Source organism: Ailuropoda melanoleuca, chromosome 11 (assembly GCF_002007445.2).
Source record: "Ailuropoda melanoleuca isolate Jingjing chromosome 11, ASM200744v2, whole genome shotgun sequence".
Taxonomy (NCBI): domain Eukaryota; kingdom Metazoa; phylum Chordata; class Mammalia; order Carnivora; family Ursidae; genus Ailuropoda; species Ailuropoda melanoleuca.
In genome coordinates, this window is record NC_048228.1 from 68794912 (window position 1) to 68812777 (window position 17866).

Here is a 17866-nt window from a genome sequence, read left to right on the forward strand (position 1 = left end):
ATGAGACAAGTGCCCGTCATCTTTAAATCAGATGCTGGGTCTGAAAACTAACTAGCTCAAATAATGTTTAAATCTTAAATTTCCTCCTGGTTTCATCGAAAGCATAATAGGAGGCCTACTGAAATGTTGCTACCAAAGCAAATTGAACGGGATGGCATTAATTTATGTGATTTGGCTAAAAACAAAAATGCTGGAACCTTAGCATAACTTTAAATTATATATATCATTTATTGAAATATAAAGATCTTCATTTACACGTTTTAAAACAAAAACACGAGTGGGGCATTTTGTAATACATTTTTTTTTTTATCAGTAGACCCTACCTATTGAGTTACTTCTCACACATTCGCCACACCACTGTTTTGGAAACACTTAACGTATTTTTCTCTTTATTTTTCTAAAATATAAATTTTGGACATTCAAAAGTGCAACAGTCAATGTGCCTGTGGGGAATATCACAGTCAAAAAAATATAAACAAAGGCAGTGATACAGCTTGTCATAAATGTTTTGGCAGTATTCTCCAAGTCTATATAGAAATACATATATACATATTGATGTATAACATCATTTTATCTCACGTCCCTCTTCACAAAAATAGGACCATTTGTACAGATTGGCAGACCACATTTTAAGGACATCATCGATCATTTTAAAAAGTCACAATTGTGTTTCTCAGGCTAGCTTTGATTGTCTTCATAAAAATAGAAAGCAGGAAGGATTGGCAAATTTTCATCTGGGGACTTTGCAGGAGGCCAAAAAGGAAACAAATCTGTGATACACTGAAAACACTGTAAAATTAAAAAAATGCAGTCACACACAAACTCAAGTGGGACTGGAACCTGCTTGTCTGAGAATTTTCATCCAGCCTCATGGTGTCACGCACAACTCAAAGGAACATCAAAATGCAAAAGCACCGACAAAAGAAGGCTGTACACGAGGCAGTGAGCGATAAACAGAGTGCTCGAGCTGTGATTCTAGAAACACCAACGTATTTCAAGTCTAATTGGCTCTACAGAACCTAGTCAGATTTTCTTTTTTAATTGCCCAATCTGGCTCAGTCTTCACACTTCGTATGAGCAAGGTGGAGGAGGAAGTCGGGTTTGCACTGAGACTGCGCCAGCGGGTCGTCAAGGACCTGGTGACCATGGCTGCACCGTCCAGCTCAGCACCTGCAGGAGCGCACAGTGACTGCAGTCGTCACAGCCCAGGTTTCTTTCAGACGGCGTCAGCCATGAAGTGGTATCGCAAAGAATGCCAATGAACCCACACCGATCAGAACCCACACCGATCAGTTTGACAGTTTGGATGGATGTGACAATGTGTCCTGCCGGCTCACCCCAAAATTTCAGCAAAACTTAAAAAAAAATTTTTTTCTCACCAAAATATTGACCTGGTTACACAGAGACTCGGACCACTGAATTGCGTCATTTTCGTGCGTGCCATGGGGGGGCGAGTCCAGCTGCCCCATGCGGTGGGAAGCAGTGTCTCGACTTCGAGAAGACCTGCCAAACCAAGACGTAGCGCTCTCAGCCTCAGCTGAGACAAAGTTAAACAAAGGGTAGCCATGGCTAGACACAGGGCATTTAGTGTCCCTGACCCAAGGCCAAGGATTTCAATAGCAGGCTTCCTGCACGGGTGACTTCATTGATTTCCAATGATCTGTTTCCCATGGCAACTTCCTGTAACCTAAGCTGGTGTTTCCCAAGCCTGGCTCATCAAAACAGCCAAGGAGTTTATAAAAATACAGGTTCCTGCTCCTGGCCAGACTCAGTAATTCAGAAGCTCTGGGGTGGGGACCTAGAATTTGGTGATCCTGGCTGCGATTACTTTTGGGAAGCAAGGATCCAGGCTGACGCACACACAGCCTTCACTGAACGATGCCCGCATGTTCTCACAGTTTCAAACTATTTCTCTGTGGGGTAGGAGATGAAGGAAAGGAGGCCATAGTCAAGGCATCCTTCTGACTCTTCCAGGGTTCGTAAAATTTTTAAAATATAGATGTTGGGATACACCAGGCATGAAAATGACCTCTGCAAATTCAGTCTTTTTAGCGATGATTGTATTTTCCATTGGGTAATAACATGAGAAGTCATGTTAGGCATAGACTTACGCCTTTCTACTAAGAACATTTACGATTTAGGGGTTTTGTTTCTTCAAATCCCATCACTTCAGAGGGCAGTTACGTGTTTTTAGTACAACGGATTAGGGAACCTATTCAGTACACAGTTAAAAACACTGACTTTCTGGAAGATGCTACTTTTACTTTGTTCTCTATGTTCAACTAAATTTAACCACTACAGCTATTACCATATTTTCTAGAGAAACATCGGTTACTTGATATAAATGTCAAAAACTGTCAAACTTGTCGCCTACTTAGTAAGAATTTTTTTTTAATTGTGCATTCTCTGTAGGGAAAACGTGTTACACATTACACATTTAGCATTACTGGTAACTGCAGTATTATAAACGTAGACTACAATAGGAAAATGAGTTGGCGGGCTTCTAAATGACCCAAATCTAGTAAACAAGATTGGTTAATTATTATTCTTTATCTCTTTAACACTAAAAAAAGTAAAATGCTATAGAACCAGTACCTTTTAAGGTTTGAAAGTGGTTTTGCATGTACTTCATAGAGGAGCTCAACAGCAGCTGATCCAGGTTTCAAGCAGGAAGTACATGGATGGGATGAGTGGTCTCTTCAGAAGTCCAGAGAAGACAGTCCGTACAAACTCTAAACACAGCCTCAGTTAGACCTATTTACATAATTACAATGCTGGAGTTTTCTCGCTATCAAAGTCGTGTATGTTGGAATCTCACCCATGCCCTTGAAACACAGTTCACCTTACGTGGCCTATCTATGGCTTCCTTGTCCCTCCATCTCCAAACTTCCCGTGCCGCCCAGATGCTACTGAGGCTTTGCCGAGAGGCATCGCTGACGAAGTTCATTTCGAAATCCCCCATCATCCGTCGTGAACAGGCTCCCTGAGGCCCGTGGCTGGGAACTTCTCTTTACACCTCACCCAAGTCCTCCTCCCAAACTTTTGCATTGCAATAAAGTGGTTTTCTTAAAGGGATCGAAGGTGGCTCCAGGAGTGGAAGGTACCCCCCGAATCTGCCAGTCACAGGAAACTGTCCTCTACCAGGTCTGAGGAGTCTATGCCAATGTCATCCATCATGTCGATGTCCTCGATGGTCTCGTCCTCTCTCTTGATGAAGGTGGAGCTACTCGAACCTGTCTCGATAGCGCTCTCTTCGGAGGTCTGCGAGCTGGAGGAGAGAGAGGACAGGAAAGGCTAAGCCCAGGTACAGACCCATGAGACTGTGGCTGGGGGGCTAGGATGGCCCCCCAAAGGCAAAGGAGTTCTTCCTGTGAGTATGTGGCATTCAACCTCAGGCCACCCAATCTGGCAGGATTCTGCCGCCAAGCCAGGCGGCTACTCATCAGGCATCACACCACGGTGGGCCCCGTCCAACACCGAGATCCGCAGGTCGTCTCCACGCTTCAGCCTTCCTTCTCTTCCGTCAAATCTTTTTTTTTTTTCCTTAAAGATTTTATTTATTTGTCAGAGAGAGAGAGAGAGAGCACAAGCAGGGGGAGCGGCAGGCAGAGGGGGAATAGGCTCCCTGCTGAGCAGGTAGCCCGATGCAGGACTCGATCCCAGGATCCTGGGATCAAGACCTGAGCTGAAGGCAGACACTTAACCGACTAGCCACCCAGGTGCCCGTCTTCTGTCAGATCTTCCAGCAGAGTTGCTAACAAGCTGTGACCATTTCTAGCCTCCCTACTCAGTCCTAGTAGAAAAGCAAGCAAGCAGTGCCTGATCAGAAGACCACAGGGAAGGAAAAGCAGGGAAGGAAAAGCAGGAATGAAATCAGCTGCCAACTATAACCGGGCCGGTCACTTGCTGTCCATGAAACCTCCCAAGTGTCCAAACAGAGCTCTCAGGATCCTTGCCCACGCTCCGGGAATGCCTTCCTCCCCCTCCTTACCCTCTCCCCACACCGCCCCCCAGCCCCAGTCTGGAAGGCCACTGAAGGCTCTTTACCCTCCAGAGGAGCGGCTGAAGGGGAGCGTTCTAGAGTCTGGAAGCCGTAAGTCTGGAATCGTCCACCACTCAGCAGCTGTGGGAGCCACACCAGTCACTTAACCCCCTGAGCTTGTTCCCTGGCCTACAGAATGGGATGACAGTACTGCCTGACGATATTCCTGTTTGTCAGGGTGATCAAATAAGGTAATAACCATAAAGCACTGAGCACAGTACCTAGAACATACTAAGTGCCCGATAAATATTAGCTACTACTATTGTTATTACTCAAGCTACTACCTGGATAGGATCTGAATAGCAGATGATATAAGGATATAGTTGTTAATTTTCTTACATGTGATCACGCTGTTATGATTATACAGGAGAGTATCCTTATTGTTTTAAGATTTTAGTTATCTACTTGACAGTGCACACACACAAAGCGGGGGGGGGCGCGTGGCTGGGGGGGGNGGGGGGGGGCGCGTGGCTGGGGGGGGGGTGCAGGGCAGAGGGGACAAAGGGAGAGGGAGAAGTAGACTCCTCACCGAGCAGGGAGCCCGATGCAGGGCTCAATCCCAGGACCCTGAGATCATGACCTGAGCCAAAGCAGACACCTAACCGACTGAGCCACCCAGGCGTCCCCAAGAGTATCCTTATCCTTAGGAGATGTTTGCTGGAGTTTCAAATGTTTCAGCAAGGAAAAATAAAGTATGTGTGTGTACGTGTGTGGTACATATATTTTACATATTACATGTTATTAAATATGTATTATATATAATTATATATTGTGTATATACATAAAATATGCATAACTATATATTCTATCATTAATTAGAGAAACCAAATGTGGCAAAATGTTAACAACTACTAAAGCTAAGGGGTAGATGTAGTCTCTCAATTTTTCTGGACATTTAAACTTTCTCATGAAAATTTTTAGGAAAGAATTTTCCCTAGTCTCTAGCCTGTCATGATGCCCTGTCTGTCTTCCTGTCTCTACACTCTTACTGCCTTATCATTCTCCTGCCTTGGACTACAACATGTCTATATGTATCTTTTTGCTCCCAGAAGGTTATATGCGGACAGGCAGGCCCATCCCTTTTCACCGTGAGGCTGGAGATGTGACAGGTAAGCCACACCGCTGGCTGGCCAGCCAGAGGAAGGAGGCTCACACACACGCTCGCCGGGGCGCTCGCCCTGCCAGTTGTTTTCTTCCAAGAGGGCCAGGCTTGACTCCTCTGCCTTGCTCCCCTCCTCTCCAGGTCAGTTCCGTTTCCAAGCAGAGACCTGAGCCTGGCAGGTAGGGGCCTATGGGACACAGTCTGCTGCCATCCACCCCAAGGCCCCTGTGGCCCAGAGGGCTCTTAGAACCTGCAGGGTTACTAAACTGAGGTTTCCTTTCGCAACCCCACAGACTGGGCTCTTCCCTAGGACCGAGCGTTTGTCTCTGTCCCTAATTTGTACTCCACCCTACCCCCAACTTACACGCTGGTCCTGGAGACTCGCTGTGAACCCCAGTCCGCTGGGCTGGTCTTGATCATCATGTCGTCCTGACAAGCCCTCTCCCCGCGGACCAGACAGATCTGCTTCCTGGGGCCCCGGCCAGTAACGGGAGGCCGGAGCCAACCCCTGGATGTGAACCCCAACCCAACTAGCACGTGCAGTTATGAGACTTCTTTGGACACTGTGATTTGGACTAATGGCCCCCTCCCTGGGGGCCAGTCCTACAGTGAAGTCACCCCCCTTGCACTGACCCTCCTGGGCCTGGCGTGCTCCTCTCTGCTGGTCCATGTCACCGAGAGAAGGCAGAGGCGTGGCCATGGAGGAAGCCAACTGCACGGAGACTCAGCCCCAGATCATCCTTGCTGCTCACCAGGCTTTGCGGCGGGCCTAGAGCTGATGACTGGGCTTACTTCTCATTCTGTTCCTGTGGCCCAGCGCCTGGCTCCTAATAGTTACTGAGCCAGCACCCCCAAGCCCTCTACAGCAAGCAAGGCCCAGTCTCATGCCCATCCCCCTCCCCAAGACCAAGCCTTCCGAGCCCAAGGAGAGGATTCCACAGGACCATTAGGCCTTCATAGACCCAGAGCACCCCAACTCTGGCACCCCCATCCCCATGATGGACGGAATTGTGTTAACTCCCCCCCACAATGCACATGTTGAAGCCCTAATTGCCATTGTGATAATATTTGGAGATAGGGCCTTTTAGGAGGTAATTAAGGTTAAATGAGGTCATTAAAGTGGGGCCCTCACCCAATAGCACTGGGGTCCTTGTAAGAGGAAGAGACACTCACAATGTGCACACAGAGAAAGACCACATGGGGACACATTGCAAGCCAAGGAAAGGGGCCTCAGGAAAAACCAAACCTGCCAACACCTTGATCTTGGGACTTCCAGCCTCCAGAACTGTGAGAAAACAGATTTCTATTGTTTAAGCCCCCAAGCCTATGATAGCGTGTAACGGCAGCCTAGCTGACCAAGACGCGCCCCATGCTCAGCCCACCTGTCAGAGCCATGAACTCGCCTGACCTGGGGCAGTTATTTGGGACATACTTTGCACAATTCAAGAATAAAACATTATCACCCTTGCAGAAATTCTAATTATCTAAGACAACAACTATCTCTCAGCTAGAATTATTCTCTCCATGTAACGGATGTGAAATTCTCCAGTGCAGCCTCGCGTGCCCCCAGAAAAGTTCTGGGCACCTTATTTATTTATCAATACAACTTTCTAACTTAACTTTGAAGCAAAACCCTTTTATAACTGAAATATTATTCAGAGCCCCCCACAAATAAAATAACCAAAATGGGTGGCAGATCTGGGGTCGATGCCACCACAGATACCCAAAGCTCGGAGAAACACTCTGCTACTAAGAATATAAACATATTTTTGAAACTGTCCTGAGCAAAGGCAAGTCAGGGCACTCTGCCCAACCTCCCCTGTTCTCATAACACATTCCAAAAACAAAAAATGCAACTATACTTTTTAAATTACCTGGTTCATACCAACAGCAAGGGATGTCACAATCACAAGGCTCCAGACTAATAATGCCATGTGCCTCTGCCTAATAACTGTATTTAGCTAACCAAAAGGTTGAGGAAAATGGGCCAAGAGCATCCTGAATCAAGAGAAAAAAAAAATACTCATACGCAACTCGGACCGCTATCATCACTTTCTTGCGCCTCTGTTCAAGGGCTATCTATGCAAAGACAGTGGGGAACTGGACGTGGTCCCCTCACTGGGACTGTATAAACCAACGGCGCTAGTCCTAGACGCTGGGTGTTAGCATCGCCTTGGTAATAAATTAATGGATCCAGGTGATCACCAATGACTGTTAATGTTACAGAAGGGGAGACAGCTGGACAGTATGTAGCTCCCACTGGACACACACAGCACCATCTTTGAAGCACGCTTGCCAAAAATCTAACCTGAGCCAGTTCAAGGCTCCAGACTACCAGTTTACAGCAAATACAGAAGACAAAGCATGTGGTAAGACACACCACAGGATGCAATCAGCAACACTGTGAATGTGGGAACGTTCCAGGCAAATGCTCTGGTTTCTTCACAAATACGATGCAAGGAGGCAAAAAGGGGCGGGGCAAACGTATGGAAACATAGTGACTAAATGCCACGTGGGACTCCTATTTGGGTCTCAATTAGAACAAAACAAATGCAAAACCATATTTATGAGAGAGTCAGAAATTTGAACACTGAGTATCTGATGTTCTTAACGATTTATTGTCAATGGGGGGGGACAGCAAGATAATGGTATTGTGGTTATTTTTAATAACTTAGTAACTCCAGTGATTTTTTTAAATAGAGCCTTTATCTTTTAAAGGCATCTAATGGAATGTTTATGGATGAAATGAGATGATGGCTAGGATTTGCTTCAGAACAATCCAAGGAGCGTAGATACGGCTATTCATGCAGTCTGGCCTTGAGTTCATAAACGCTCAAGTTGGGTGACAGACGAACTGACAGTTCACTATTCGACTTCAATCGGGCAGGTTAGAAATCTTCCATTATAAAAAGAAAGAACAATCAGCCAGGAGGCGCCTGGGCCCAGTTCCCAGACATTCTAACTTGTTGGTCTGGGTGAAGCGTGTGTATCAGTCTTCAAGCCTCCTCAGGAGATCTGAACTTGCAGATGGGGTTAAGATCCACTGATACAGTCGGTATCAAATAGCCCAGTCTAGCCTCTCTCTCAACTCTCCCTCCAGTCCCAGGACCGACGTAGAAAACAGCGAGAGAGGCTTACAGTATCTCAAGAAGCAGGGCTGCAGGGACGGTTTGGTCAAACTACCAGAGGACTCAGGTCAATGACTCTCCACCAGGGAAGCACGTCCCTGTCTGCTCTACACCTCCCCCCAGCCCCACAGGGCCCACGTTAGGATCCTCTGGGAAGCATTTATAAAACGTAACCGACCGGTCGGGGGCTCTGCAGCCGGCTGCCGTGGAACAGATGCACCACCAGGCGAGCCCCACCATCAGGTGCGCCGGGGAGCCGAGGGGGGCTCGGCCGGACGCCCTACCTGTGTCTGTTCCTCTTGCCCAGGTCCTCCTCCTCAGGGACAGGGTCGATGTCGGGCAGGGGGATGATGTAGCCGCTGTCCGCACTCAGCCTCTGCTCGTCCAGGCTGCCCTCCCAGTCCTTCAGCTTGTCTTCCTCGTTTTTGTAGGTAACGCCAATGTAGGCGTTGTCTGAGTCCACGCGCATGCGCGCCACGGCGGGGTGGTCGCTCTTCAGGAAGTCCAGGTGAATCTTTTCGTAACTCTGCGGACATTCATTTGACACAGTTAGCCAAGTGTCACGGACCGAACTGCAGAAAGGACACGCGGAACTTACTCCCATTTAACCGCCTGTGTCTCCAAACTCCCTCACAGGTAACGGGATTTAGACAACTGAAGGAGAGTCAGATGTCAACCGTCCCCAAGATGTGGGACATGAAGAAAGGGCCACCAATGACAGAGATCTCCCACCATCCTGCCAGTAAGATCTGTCATTCACCTAAGATACCATGAGCCCCTTCTCTGAGTCAGCAGCTAGGACTGTGTCTCCTCACTCCCCACCCATACACCCGCTCCCTTCTCTGGGACTAGCATGGACCCTTCTGGTCCCCATTACATAGTCTCCCCAGGGCTTGGATGGGTCCCAGTAAGAGGTGGCAAGACTTCCACTGGGAGCACCATCCCTGAAACCTTCCTGATCCCTAAATGTTGGAGAACTCTAAGTCAAAACTTAAGAGACCTTTGATCTAACAAGACCCCATTTTCGACAACAGTTCCAGTCTCTTCCCACCAACACGTCTTACTTAACCCAGCCAGAACTCTTTGACTGACCTACCATCATCTTCTTCTGCCTCCTCATTGCCACACTTACAGGAGTTGTAATGGGCAGTGAAATAATTAATAGACAAAAGTATTAAACTCCCAGTTCAGCACGCAGCCTCCTAACGCCGCTGCTCTTTGAGAAGGAGAAGTAACAAATACGAAGAGTCTACACAGGGACTAATCCGAATCTCAGAAATTGAATTTATTATACAACTGTGTCTGGGGTTCCTTCACAGCATCTCAGCAGAAAGTTGTTTTATTCATTAACATATCCTGCTTGGTTCCATGAAATGACATTTGTTCCTTTGAACAATGCTTCCTATTCCACAGAAAACCAGCTGGAGCCACAGATAACAGCCGAGGTTGTTCCTTCCAGTCAGCTGGTAAAAGCCAATTTCACATGGATTTAAGTGCATCCAAAGGAGCGATGTAATGGCTGTGGGCGCCTGGAGACTTCTAACTGCACAGTAGCTTCGGATATGCAAACATCTGGAGAATAAAGTGCTTACAGGTGTTGCACACTTAAGAGGAAAGGGGAGCCCTGCACAATGGGGAGGGTTTCAGACATCACTGCTACCAGGGGCCTGGGGAGCACTCCAGGAAACCCAGGCCACTGGATCAAGCGATCTTTTTCCTCCTCTGAAAATGTTCCTTTGAAACAGTGTTGAACGGTGTTGCTCGCTCGCAGAACTACCAGCTACTGACGTCTTCCCTTCGCCCATTCCTACCCACCCATCTCTGAGGGGCCCAGACAAACCTTCTTATACTGTCCGGGCAGCAGATTCTCCACAATCTCACTCAGGTGGTAGAAGGAGGGTCTCTTCTCCGGCTCACTGTGCCAGCATTTCACCATGATCTCGTAGCTGCGGGAGCACAGAACTCAGAGTGGGCACAGCGAGGAGTGTCAGGGCACCCCCCACAACCCACAGACCCACTGGGCATGAACACAAGGCCCACAAGATGGGGCAGGGGCTCACACTTCACTGGTGGCGTGGTCAGGCTTGGCCATCCGGTACCCACTCTTAATCTTATTGTAGAAAGTAGAATCCACCATCATGCCGGGGTAGGGTGTGCCGCCTGAAAACCAAGGGAACCACCAGGATTAACTGGCGGGTGGGACACTGCTGAAACTCTCAGGGTGTCACAGAACCTAAAGAAAACATCTGGAGATCCCCACTTGAAGTTCAGGTTCTTTCAAGGAAATTGTTACCATCTCCTTCACTTCACAGGCTTCCCCAAATCTTAAATGGAACCAGGACTTCCCTCAAATTTTAAATGGAACCAGGACTTAATGTTGGTCAAGTCCAGACACCCAAGGCAAAAATTCTACATCTTTTGAAAAAGCACAAAAGCGTTTTTCAATTATCTGACTACTGGATCTACATACACAAAGCAAAATAGAAAAGCAAGAGAAATTCTGAGCCATTGAAGGCAAAAAAAAAAATCATTTTCACCAAAAATGTTCAAATAACTAGAGCAAAAGTCAAAGTCAGGGCTTGGAATATCTAGTTAATTCTCTACTTTTAATAGACTATGAGACTCAGTCAAGCCGCAGCCTGGGATGGCCTGCAGTGACATCCAATCAGGGAGAACTGGGATCGAAAAAGGAGGTGAGGCAAGGAAGAAATTCTTTCCTACCACATTAAGATACCAGAATTCAGGAAACATTTCACTGTGTATAGCCAAGGCCAGATCAAGCTTAGTTTCCTTGCTAAAGCCTTCCAAAACTATGGCAGGCCTCCCTTCTCCTTCCTCTCCCATTACCAGTTTACATCGGCAGCACACAGTTCATTGCTACATGGAGGTCTTACCTCTCCAGACGAACTAAGGTCAGGGCCGTGAATCACTCCTCCCTACTCCCCCAGGGCCCTTGCCTAGCAGCACGGGGTACCTGTATCATTTGGGACCTAGTGACTGACTCCCTGAACGACCAGGAGGTTCCTCTCCTGCTCCAGAGCGAGGACCAGGAAGGCAAGTCATGCCCCTTCCCCCACGGTACCATTTTCCACCTGAGCATCGATCACCATGAAGCCACGGACAGGCAACTCTCCACTCGGGAACCTACGGAACTCCAAGCCCCAGGTGCAAAGCAGCTGGGGAGTGGGTGTCCTCGGGAACACTTCCAGTGGGAGAGTCACTCTAGCACAGCCCAGAGGAGAGGAGGAGCACAGGCCAGAGGTGAGGGCACAGCCCCCCAACACTCCCAGCTCCAGCCAAGGGGGCATACAGCAGACATCGCAAGTGCACAGGGCGTGATGTCAATCAGCTGCCGCACAGCTGACTCACAGCAGGTAGCTTACCACAGTTTACACCCCGGGGCTTGGAAAACAGTGCTTCCCTTCCAGTGCTGCTGCAAAACCACCCCAACGAGCGGAGACATCAAGCCCATACCGAGGGAAAAGATCTCCCAGAGCAGAATGCCGTAAGACCAGACGTCACTCAGTGTGGTGTAGAGGTTGTCGAAGATGCTCTCAGGGGCCATCCACTTCACGGGGAGAAAGGTCTGCATGGAGAGAGGGAGGAAATTCAACCCAGCATACCCACCGACGGCGTCCAGCAGCAGAAACAGCCGGGCTTCTTTCTGGACTAATAATAACTTGCGCTAACAACCTCGCCCACGAAATCTTTTGTGTTTTTTGTTCAGCACTACGCTCTCCACACTCGGAAGCATGCCTGGCACTTAGTGGGTGCTCAATAAATGCGTCATGAAGGATGGATGGTCGACGCTGCCTCTTGTGTCCTCCCAAGGAATAGCATCCAAAAATATTTAACCCTGAATGTTCACCCAAAGAGTGACAGCCTGAATGGGCCTGTCTCCTATTGCAGGTGTTCCTAGGAACAAAATTAAAAACAGATCCAGTGATCTGAGAACCAATTACATTTCTGAACTTTTTGGAAATAGTCATTTCATAATTTTGCAGCCTCTTCTGTGAGGCTGGTACTGGCTGTGGTGGAAACACTAAGCTGAGGTCGCCACATAAAGGGATCACGTTAGCATCCTCTGGCCCTCTGGGATGGCGGGCGACATCTCAGATCGTCGGCTTCTTAAGCAGGTGAGATAGTGACTCCACCTAAAACCCACTGAGTTGCTCCGGCTGCCTGAAGCTCCAGGTCACGGCCACACAGCACACGAACCACATGGACCCCAGACACAGACCAGGGGCCTTCTGGGGGCGGACGCAGCAGCCCAAGCAGCCTCACAGCCGGTGCAGTGGTGTGATTTGGAACTGTACCGACAGGCGGCAAATGCATTCCAAGCTACCACATCTGCTTAGAGGGGCAAGGGGTGGGGAGGACGATTCGAGGGTTAATTTAGAATGACTGTCTTTCAGGAGACTGGGCCTCTAAGATCCATTCACTCAAATGGGTCAATGTTATAGAGGTCACAGATGCCATCTGCAAATTTGACAGAAGTCAGAGCTGCTCTCTGTGGAAATGAATGCATGTACACAGACGCATGTGAGGAACAGCTAACACTTGTCAGTGCTCGCATGTTCCAGGCATGGGTCTAAGCATGAACAGTAAAGTCACCGCATCACCCACGGCAATCCTGGAGATAGGTACTGTTACCAGGTCACTGCTACGGACAGGGCAAACCAAGGTACAGAATGGTCAAGTAACTTGCCGCAAACCTCCACTCGAGTGAGTCCTGGAGCCAGTACTCACGCACAGCAGTCTGGCTGCAGGGCCTGTGCTTCTCATACTGATTCCCTGGAGCCCATTCCTGAATTTCACAGACTCCACGTTAAAAATACGGACACTGAGTGGCCAGCAGCAACACCTAGGTGCAAAGATTCAGTGAGGAAAGGCGAGCATGTCAAGGGAGCGGAGAGAGCACATACACTGCCTTTTGACACGTAGTTCGAATCGTGCATGATATCTCTGGCCAGGCCGAAGTCACAGATCTTCACGATTTTCCCTTGCGCCAGGAGGACGTTTCGAGCAGCCAGGTCCCGGTGGACACACTGCATGGAAAGGGAAGAAACAACAGTCTGTCCATCTGCCACTAGACAACGTCACCCCTGCAAGACTGGCCACCTCCCGGTGGTGCTGGCAACTACCCTCAGGGAGGCTGTCCCGGCACAGAGCGCTCACCTCCTCCAGCTCTCCTCCCAGCCACTCCCAAGAGGGAGAAAGCTCTAGAGCAGAGTAGACATCTGATGATATCAGACTCCCCACTACACTTTGGGGAAAAGGAAGAAAGCAGCAGCCATTGCTACCGGCCTCTTCGAGACCTTCCACGCTCAGCTCACTCATACCTGTGGCCTGGATCTACAGAGAACTCTGTTCCATCAACACACTTACATTTTTCGAAGCCAAAAATTCCATTCCTCGCGCAACTTGATAGGTAAAGCTCAACAAATCCAACAAAGTAAGGCCTTCTGAGTTATCATCCGAAAGGAGGTTTTTGACTTCTGAGTCTGCAGAAAAAGAATGACGTGTGTTGGCCCTAGAGGATGGCATGAAACATCCCCCACCAGGATGTTCCCATGGGGCTGGGCCACTTGTCAGGCTGCATAGGCTTGTCCAAAGACCAGATCTAAAATTATTTTCCTATAGCATTTCCAGCCCTACGGGTGGGTATGTAAGCCACGCAGAGGCTCTACCATTAAGAAGAAATTCGCAGAAATCTCTCTGGTTTATATGCATATATATCCATAAGGACCAGTCTAGTGGGTTCTCACACGTATCTTGTTGTTTGCCTCCCAAAATTTCTTTTTTCAGCCTTAGTTAGCAGGTTACCTCAGTCACCTCTAACACACACACACGCACATGCAAAATCTTCCATGATGAATATACATGAAGGCCCTTTGAAAAAGTAGCTTCTAGGAATCCCCCCCCCTTCTCTTTCTCTTTTTAAAGCCACCTTCATAGTGTTTGGCTCATTTCCTGAATAAAATCCAGCCCCAGTCAGACTAGAGGTAACAATCTTAAAGGTCAGTGCCAAGGACTTCGCCTTTAGTTCCTTTTGTAACGTGTCCACTTTCCCCAGTTAGTCCCATCTGGAAGGGTCCCAGGGTTTTCGAGGAAGGAGGTAATCTAGGCCAGCAGTTCTCATTTCTTTTTAAAAATTTTCAGGCAAGTGAAGAGTAGCTACAGCCATTCATATTTTTCGAGCCAGCTAGGAGAAGGCCAGAAGCAGCAATCTGCCTGCCAGCAGGGCCTGGGCTGAGCATGAATCAGGTTCCCCTGACATCTGGGGCCAGGTCCAGCCTGGGAAGCAATGTAAACTATTTTTAACAATACGGGAGGGGAGAGGAAGCACTGGTTCCGACAGCTCTCATTGGCTAATATTTTAAAAGGGCTTGGAAGTGTACCCATTTGGCAATGAGAAGTGAATGGAACTTGGAACTGCAGCAATGGAAAATATTCTTGTGTACTGAGCTTTGCAAAACAAGCACATTCTTTTTTAACAGATTGTACCTTTCACTGAAGAACCCCGCAAGCATTCAGAGCATATCAGTGATTTTCAAAATAATTTCCATGGCAGCTCAACATTTTTTACACTGACTAATGGGAGGGCTCAGGCCCAATAACACAAAATCACAAGATGTGTCAACATGAGACCCAATAGCAGCGTCCTCCCCACTCCAAGCCTGGGATTAGACGAGAACCTGGAAAGGCCGTCCACCCCCCCAGCAGAAGCGGGGTGGTCCATCTGCTCTGGGCATGGGCTAGGTTCCCTGGAGTTTTAAATCAATGCAACCCTGCCACATGTTCATCTGTTTTGAAAGATCAGACAGACCTTCCTTCAAACAACATTCAACAGAAACACCCAACACTCTTGTCAGAAAAATACAACCTCCAATTGTTTACTTTCCGGTTTCTATCACAAAGTGGATATTAACAAAGCTGAAGGCAAGGGCTACTGAACTCCTAGACACCAGAGACGTATAGAACTAAAATTCTGAAAAAAATATTAGAAACTCATGTAAGAGAGGCGCCTGGGTGGCACAGCGGTTAAGCGTCTGCCTTCGGCTCAGGGCGTGATCCCGGCGTTATGGGATCGAGCTCCACATCAGGCTCCCTGCTCTGCTGGGAGCCTGCTTCTTCCTCTCCCACTCCCCCTGCTTGTGTTCCCTCTCTCGTTGGCTGTCTCTATCTCTGTCAAATAAATAAATAAAATCGTTAAAAAAAAAAAAGAAACTAATGTAAGATAACCAACTCTTAATTTTGCCAATAAGGGCATTAACACCAAAAAAAGAAGATAAGTATATCAAGATAAATAATCCTTTCAAAGGTTTACACTTAAAGTATGAAAATACTTTGCATTAAGTCTTTACTCTTGGCGCACTTGGGTGGCACGGTCGGTTAAGGATCTGCCTTCAGCTCAGGTCATGATCCCAGGGTCCTGCATTGGGCTCCCTGCTCAGCTGGGACCCTGCTTCTCCCTCTGCCCCTCCCCCCACTTGTGGGGGGGGGTTGCGCGTGCATACGCACGCTCTCTCTCTCTCTCTCAAACAAATACAATCTTAAAAAAAAGTCTTTATTCTTTTTCTTCTTTTCAATTCACAGGCCACAAACTTCTGAAAACACATCACAGAAGCAGTTGTGCAGACATGCAGTTAGGGACCACGGGCTGGTAGTTCTGCTCACCATGCCTGCTCACCTTCCCCGGAGAATTTTTTTGTTTCAGTAGTTTCCACGCCCAGCGTGGAGCCCAACACGGGGCTGGAATTCACAGCCCTGACATCAAGACCTGGGCTGAGACCAAAAAGTCAGATGCTTAATCGACCAAGTCCCCCGGGGGGCCCCTTCCTCTGAGTATTTGAAGCACAGGTTTCCACCTCTATCTGCAAGCAGAGCATTCCTGCGAACCCCTGCATAAGTCCGAACAGCGTAAAGCAAAGCAGCAATTACTAATTCATAAAAACCACAACTCCTTTTCGGACCCCTTGCAGTGAGTGCGAACAAGTACTAACGTAGGTCTTTCATAAAAGCAGAGTGGCAGAAACCCGCTGCGGAGCGCAGGGGACGCGTGTATCGTAGTGAACTGCTGGAAGGGGCAGAGAGTGGGCAGGGACAGGCTTACCTAACACAGACTTCTTCTTAGACGAGGCCGGGCGATCATACAGCGACCTCTGGACGTCCGAGTACTTGGCAGCCTCTTTCCTTTCCAGCATGGGGACGTACTGGGTGGCGTCAGCTTGCTTCATGTCCATGTAGTCACCATTGTTTTCAAAAGATAAAATGACGTAACTGTAACAACAGAAAAAAGAACCCTTATTCAGGGTGCCCCTCGGGGTGGTCATCGCACCTTCAGGAGGCGATGGCCAGGGGCCGACAGTAGGCCAGGCGGCACGGCAGGTGCGGGGGCAGCAAGGGATGAGTGAAAGCAGAAGCCCTGTGTGCCTTCCACGTGGGGCAGTCTGGTAGGTGACAGGAGCATTCATCAGTAATGACGCAAATGCATGGGTCACCTCAACTCCGGTGTGTCTGTCTATATTCTTGCTCTGTTTTTCAACTCATGGGCCACGAACCCGGGCCACACGACCCCATGGCTTGGGCGCCTCAATAAATTCAGTGCCCATGTGGCGTCCATCACGTGATTCAATATCAAGTGAACTTGGGCTTTCTGATCCTACAGAACTTGAACTCCAACGCAGATCTCTGTAGGGACCTGTAGGTTCCTGCGGTTGGGATTACCACCACGGGCTGCATTTCTAGGCCCAGGCTTAGCAAGGACGAGCAGCTCAGACTTGGAGACCCTCACACAGTTTCTCACAAGATACCAGCAGGGAGGCATCCCTGGCCAGAGCCGCATTTTACACGTCTGAAGTGACCCACACATTAACAGCAAAATGGCTCCCAGAATGATTCCAACTCTTGCTTCCATTACAAATTTCTCAGCAAGGCCTCCCCAGGTGATATCTGGTCCAAAACGCCTGCAGGCAGGTATGTACCGGCCGTGTCTGGGGATGGGGGAGGGTGGGCAGGGCGGCGGGATTCTAAGTCTTCCTGCCTGCTGGCACTGGATCTGCAGACATGGATTCTATGCGGACATGGATTCTCGCTACTGGTGAGGACAAGCCGAAGACTCACACAACGTATCCCTCTGCACCCACCTCCGTGTGCTGTCGTCGGCAGGGTTCAATCCAAAAATGTCCAGCTCTTTCTTTGGCTTCTCTGGGTGGCGGCTCAGGAAGCTATCCCGATTCTTATGCAAATAGTTGACCAAATCCCCATAGAAGCAGTACTCAGTGATGATGTAAATAGGGCCTGTGGGAACCGAAACCAGTTAAGAAATGGGCATGAAACTGGAGGAGATAATGCTAAGTGAAATAAGTCAAGCAGAGAAAGACAACTATCATATGATTTCTCTCATCTACGGAACATAAGAACTAGGATGATCGGTAGGGGAAGAAAGGGATAAAGAAAGGGGGGGTAATCAGAAGGGGGAATGAAACATGAGAGACTATGGACTATGAGAAACAAACTGGGGGCCTCAGAGGGGAGGGGGTGGGGGAATGGGATAGGCTGGTGATGGGTAGTAAGGAGGGCACGTATTGC

At 48.5% G+C, this 17866-nt stretch overlaps 1 protein-coding gene across 7 annotated transcripts in view; it reads right to left on the reverse strand.

Annotated features, from left to right (window-relative positions):
* Positions 1-208: 208 nt before the first annotated feature.
* The window catches only part of PDGFRA (platelet derived growth factor receptor alpha), a 44943-nt gene continuing 27285 nt past the window's right edge, over positions 209-17866 (reverse strand). For 5 of the 7 annotated variants that reach the window (XM_019799800.2, XM_019799803.2, XM_011225181.3 and 2 more), the window contains exons 15-23: positions 17422-17575; positions 16389-16555; positions 13661-13776; positions 13198-13320; positions 11747-11858; positions 10333-10432; positions 10113-10218; positions 8557-8798; positions 3121-3268 (exon numbers count right to left, since the gene is read on the reverse strand). In XM_019799800.2, coding sequence (XP_019655359.1) covers positions 3121-3268; positions 8557-8798; positions 10113-10218; positions 10333-10432; positions 11747-11858; positions 13198-13320; positions 13661-13776; positions 16389-16555; positions 17422-17575 — 1268 coding nt within the window. Of the gene's footprint in view, positions 3269-6992; positions 8041-8556; positions 8799-10112; positions 10219-10332; positions 10433-11746; positions 11859-13197; positions 13321-13660; positions 13777-16388; positions 16556-17421; positions 17576-17866 lie in introns of those variants that run through there. The other 2 variants (XM_002919370.4, XM_019799804.2) reach the window with 2 other exon arrangements.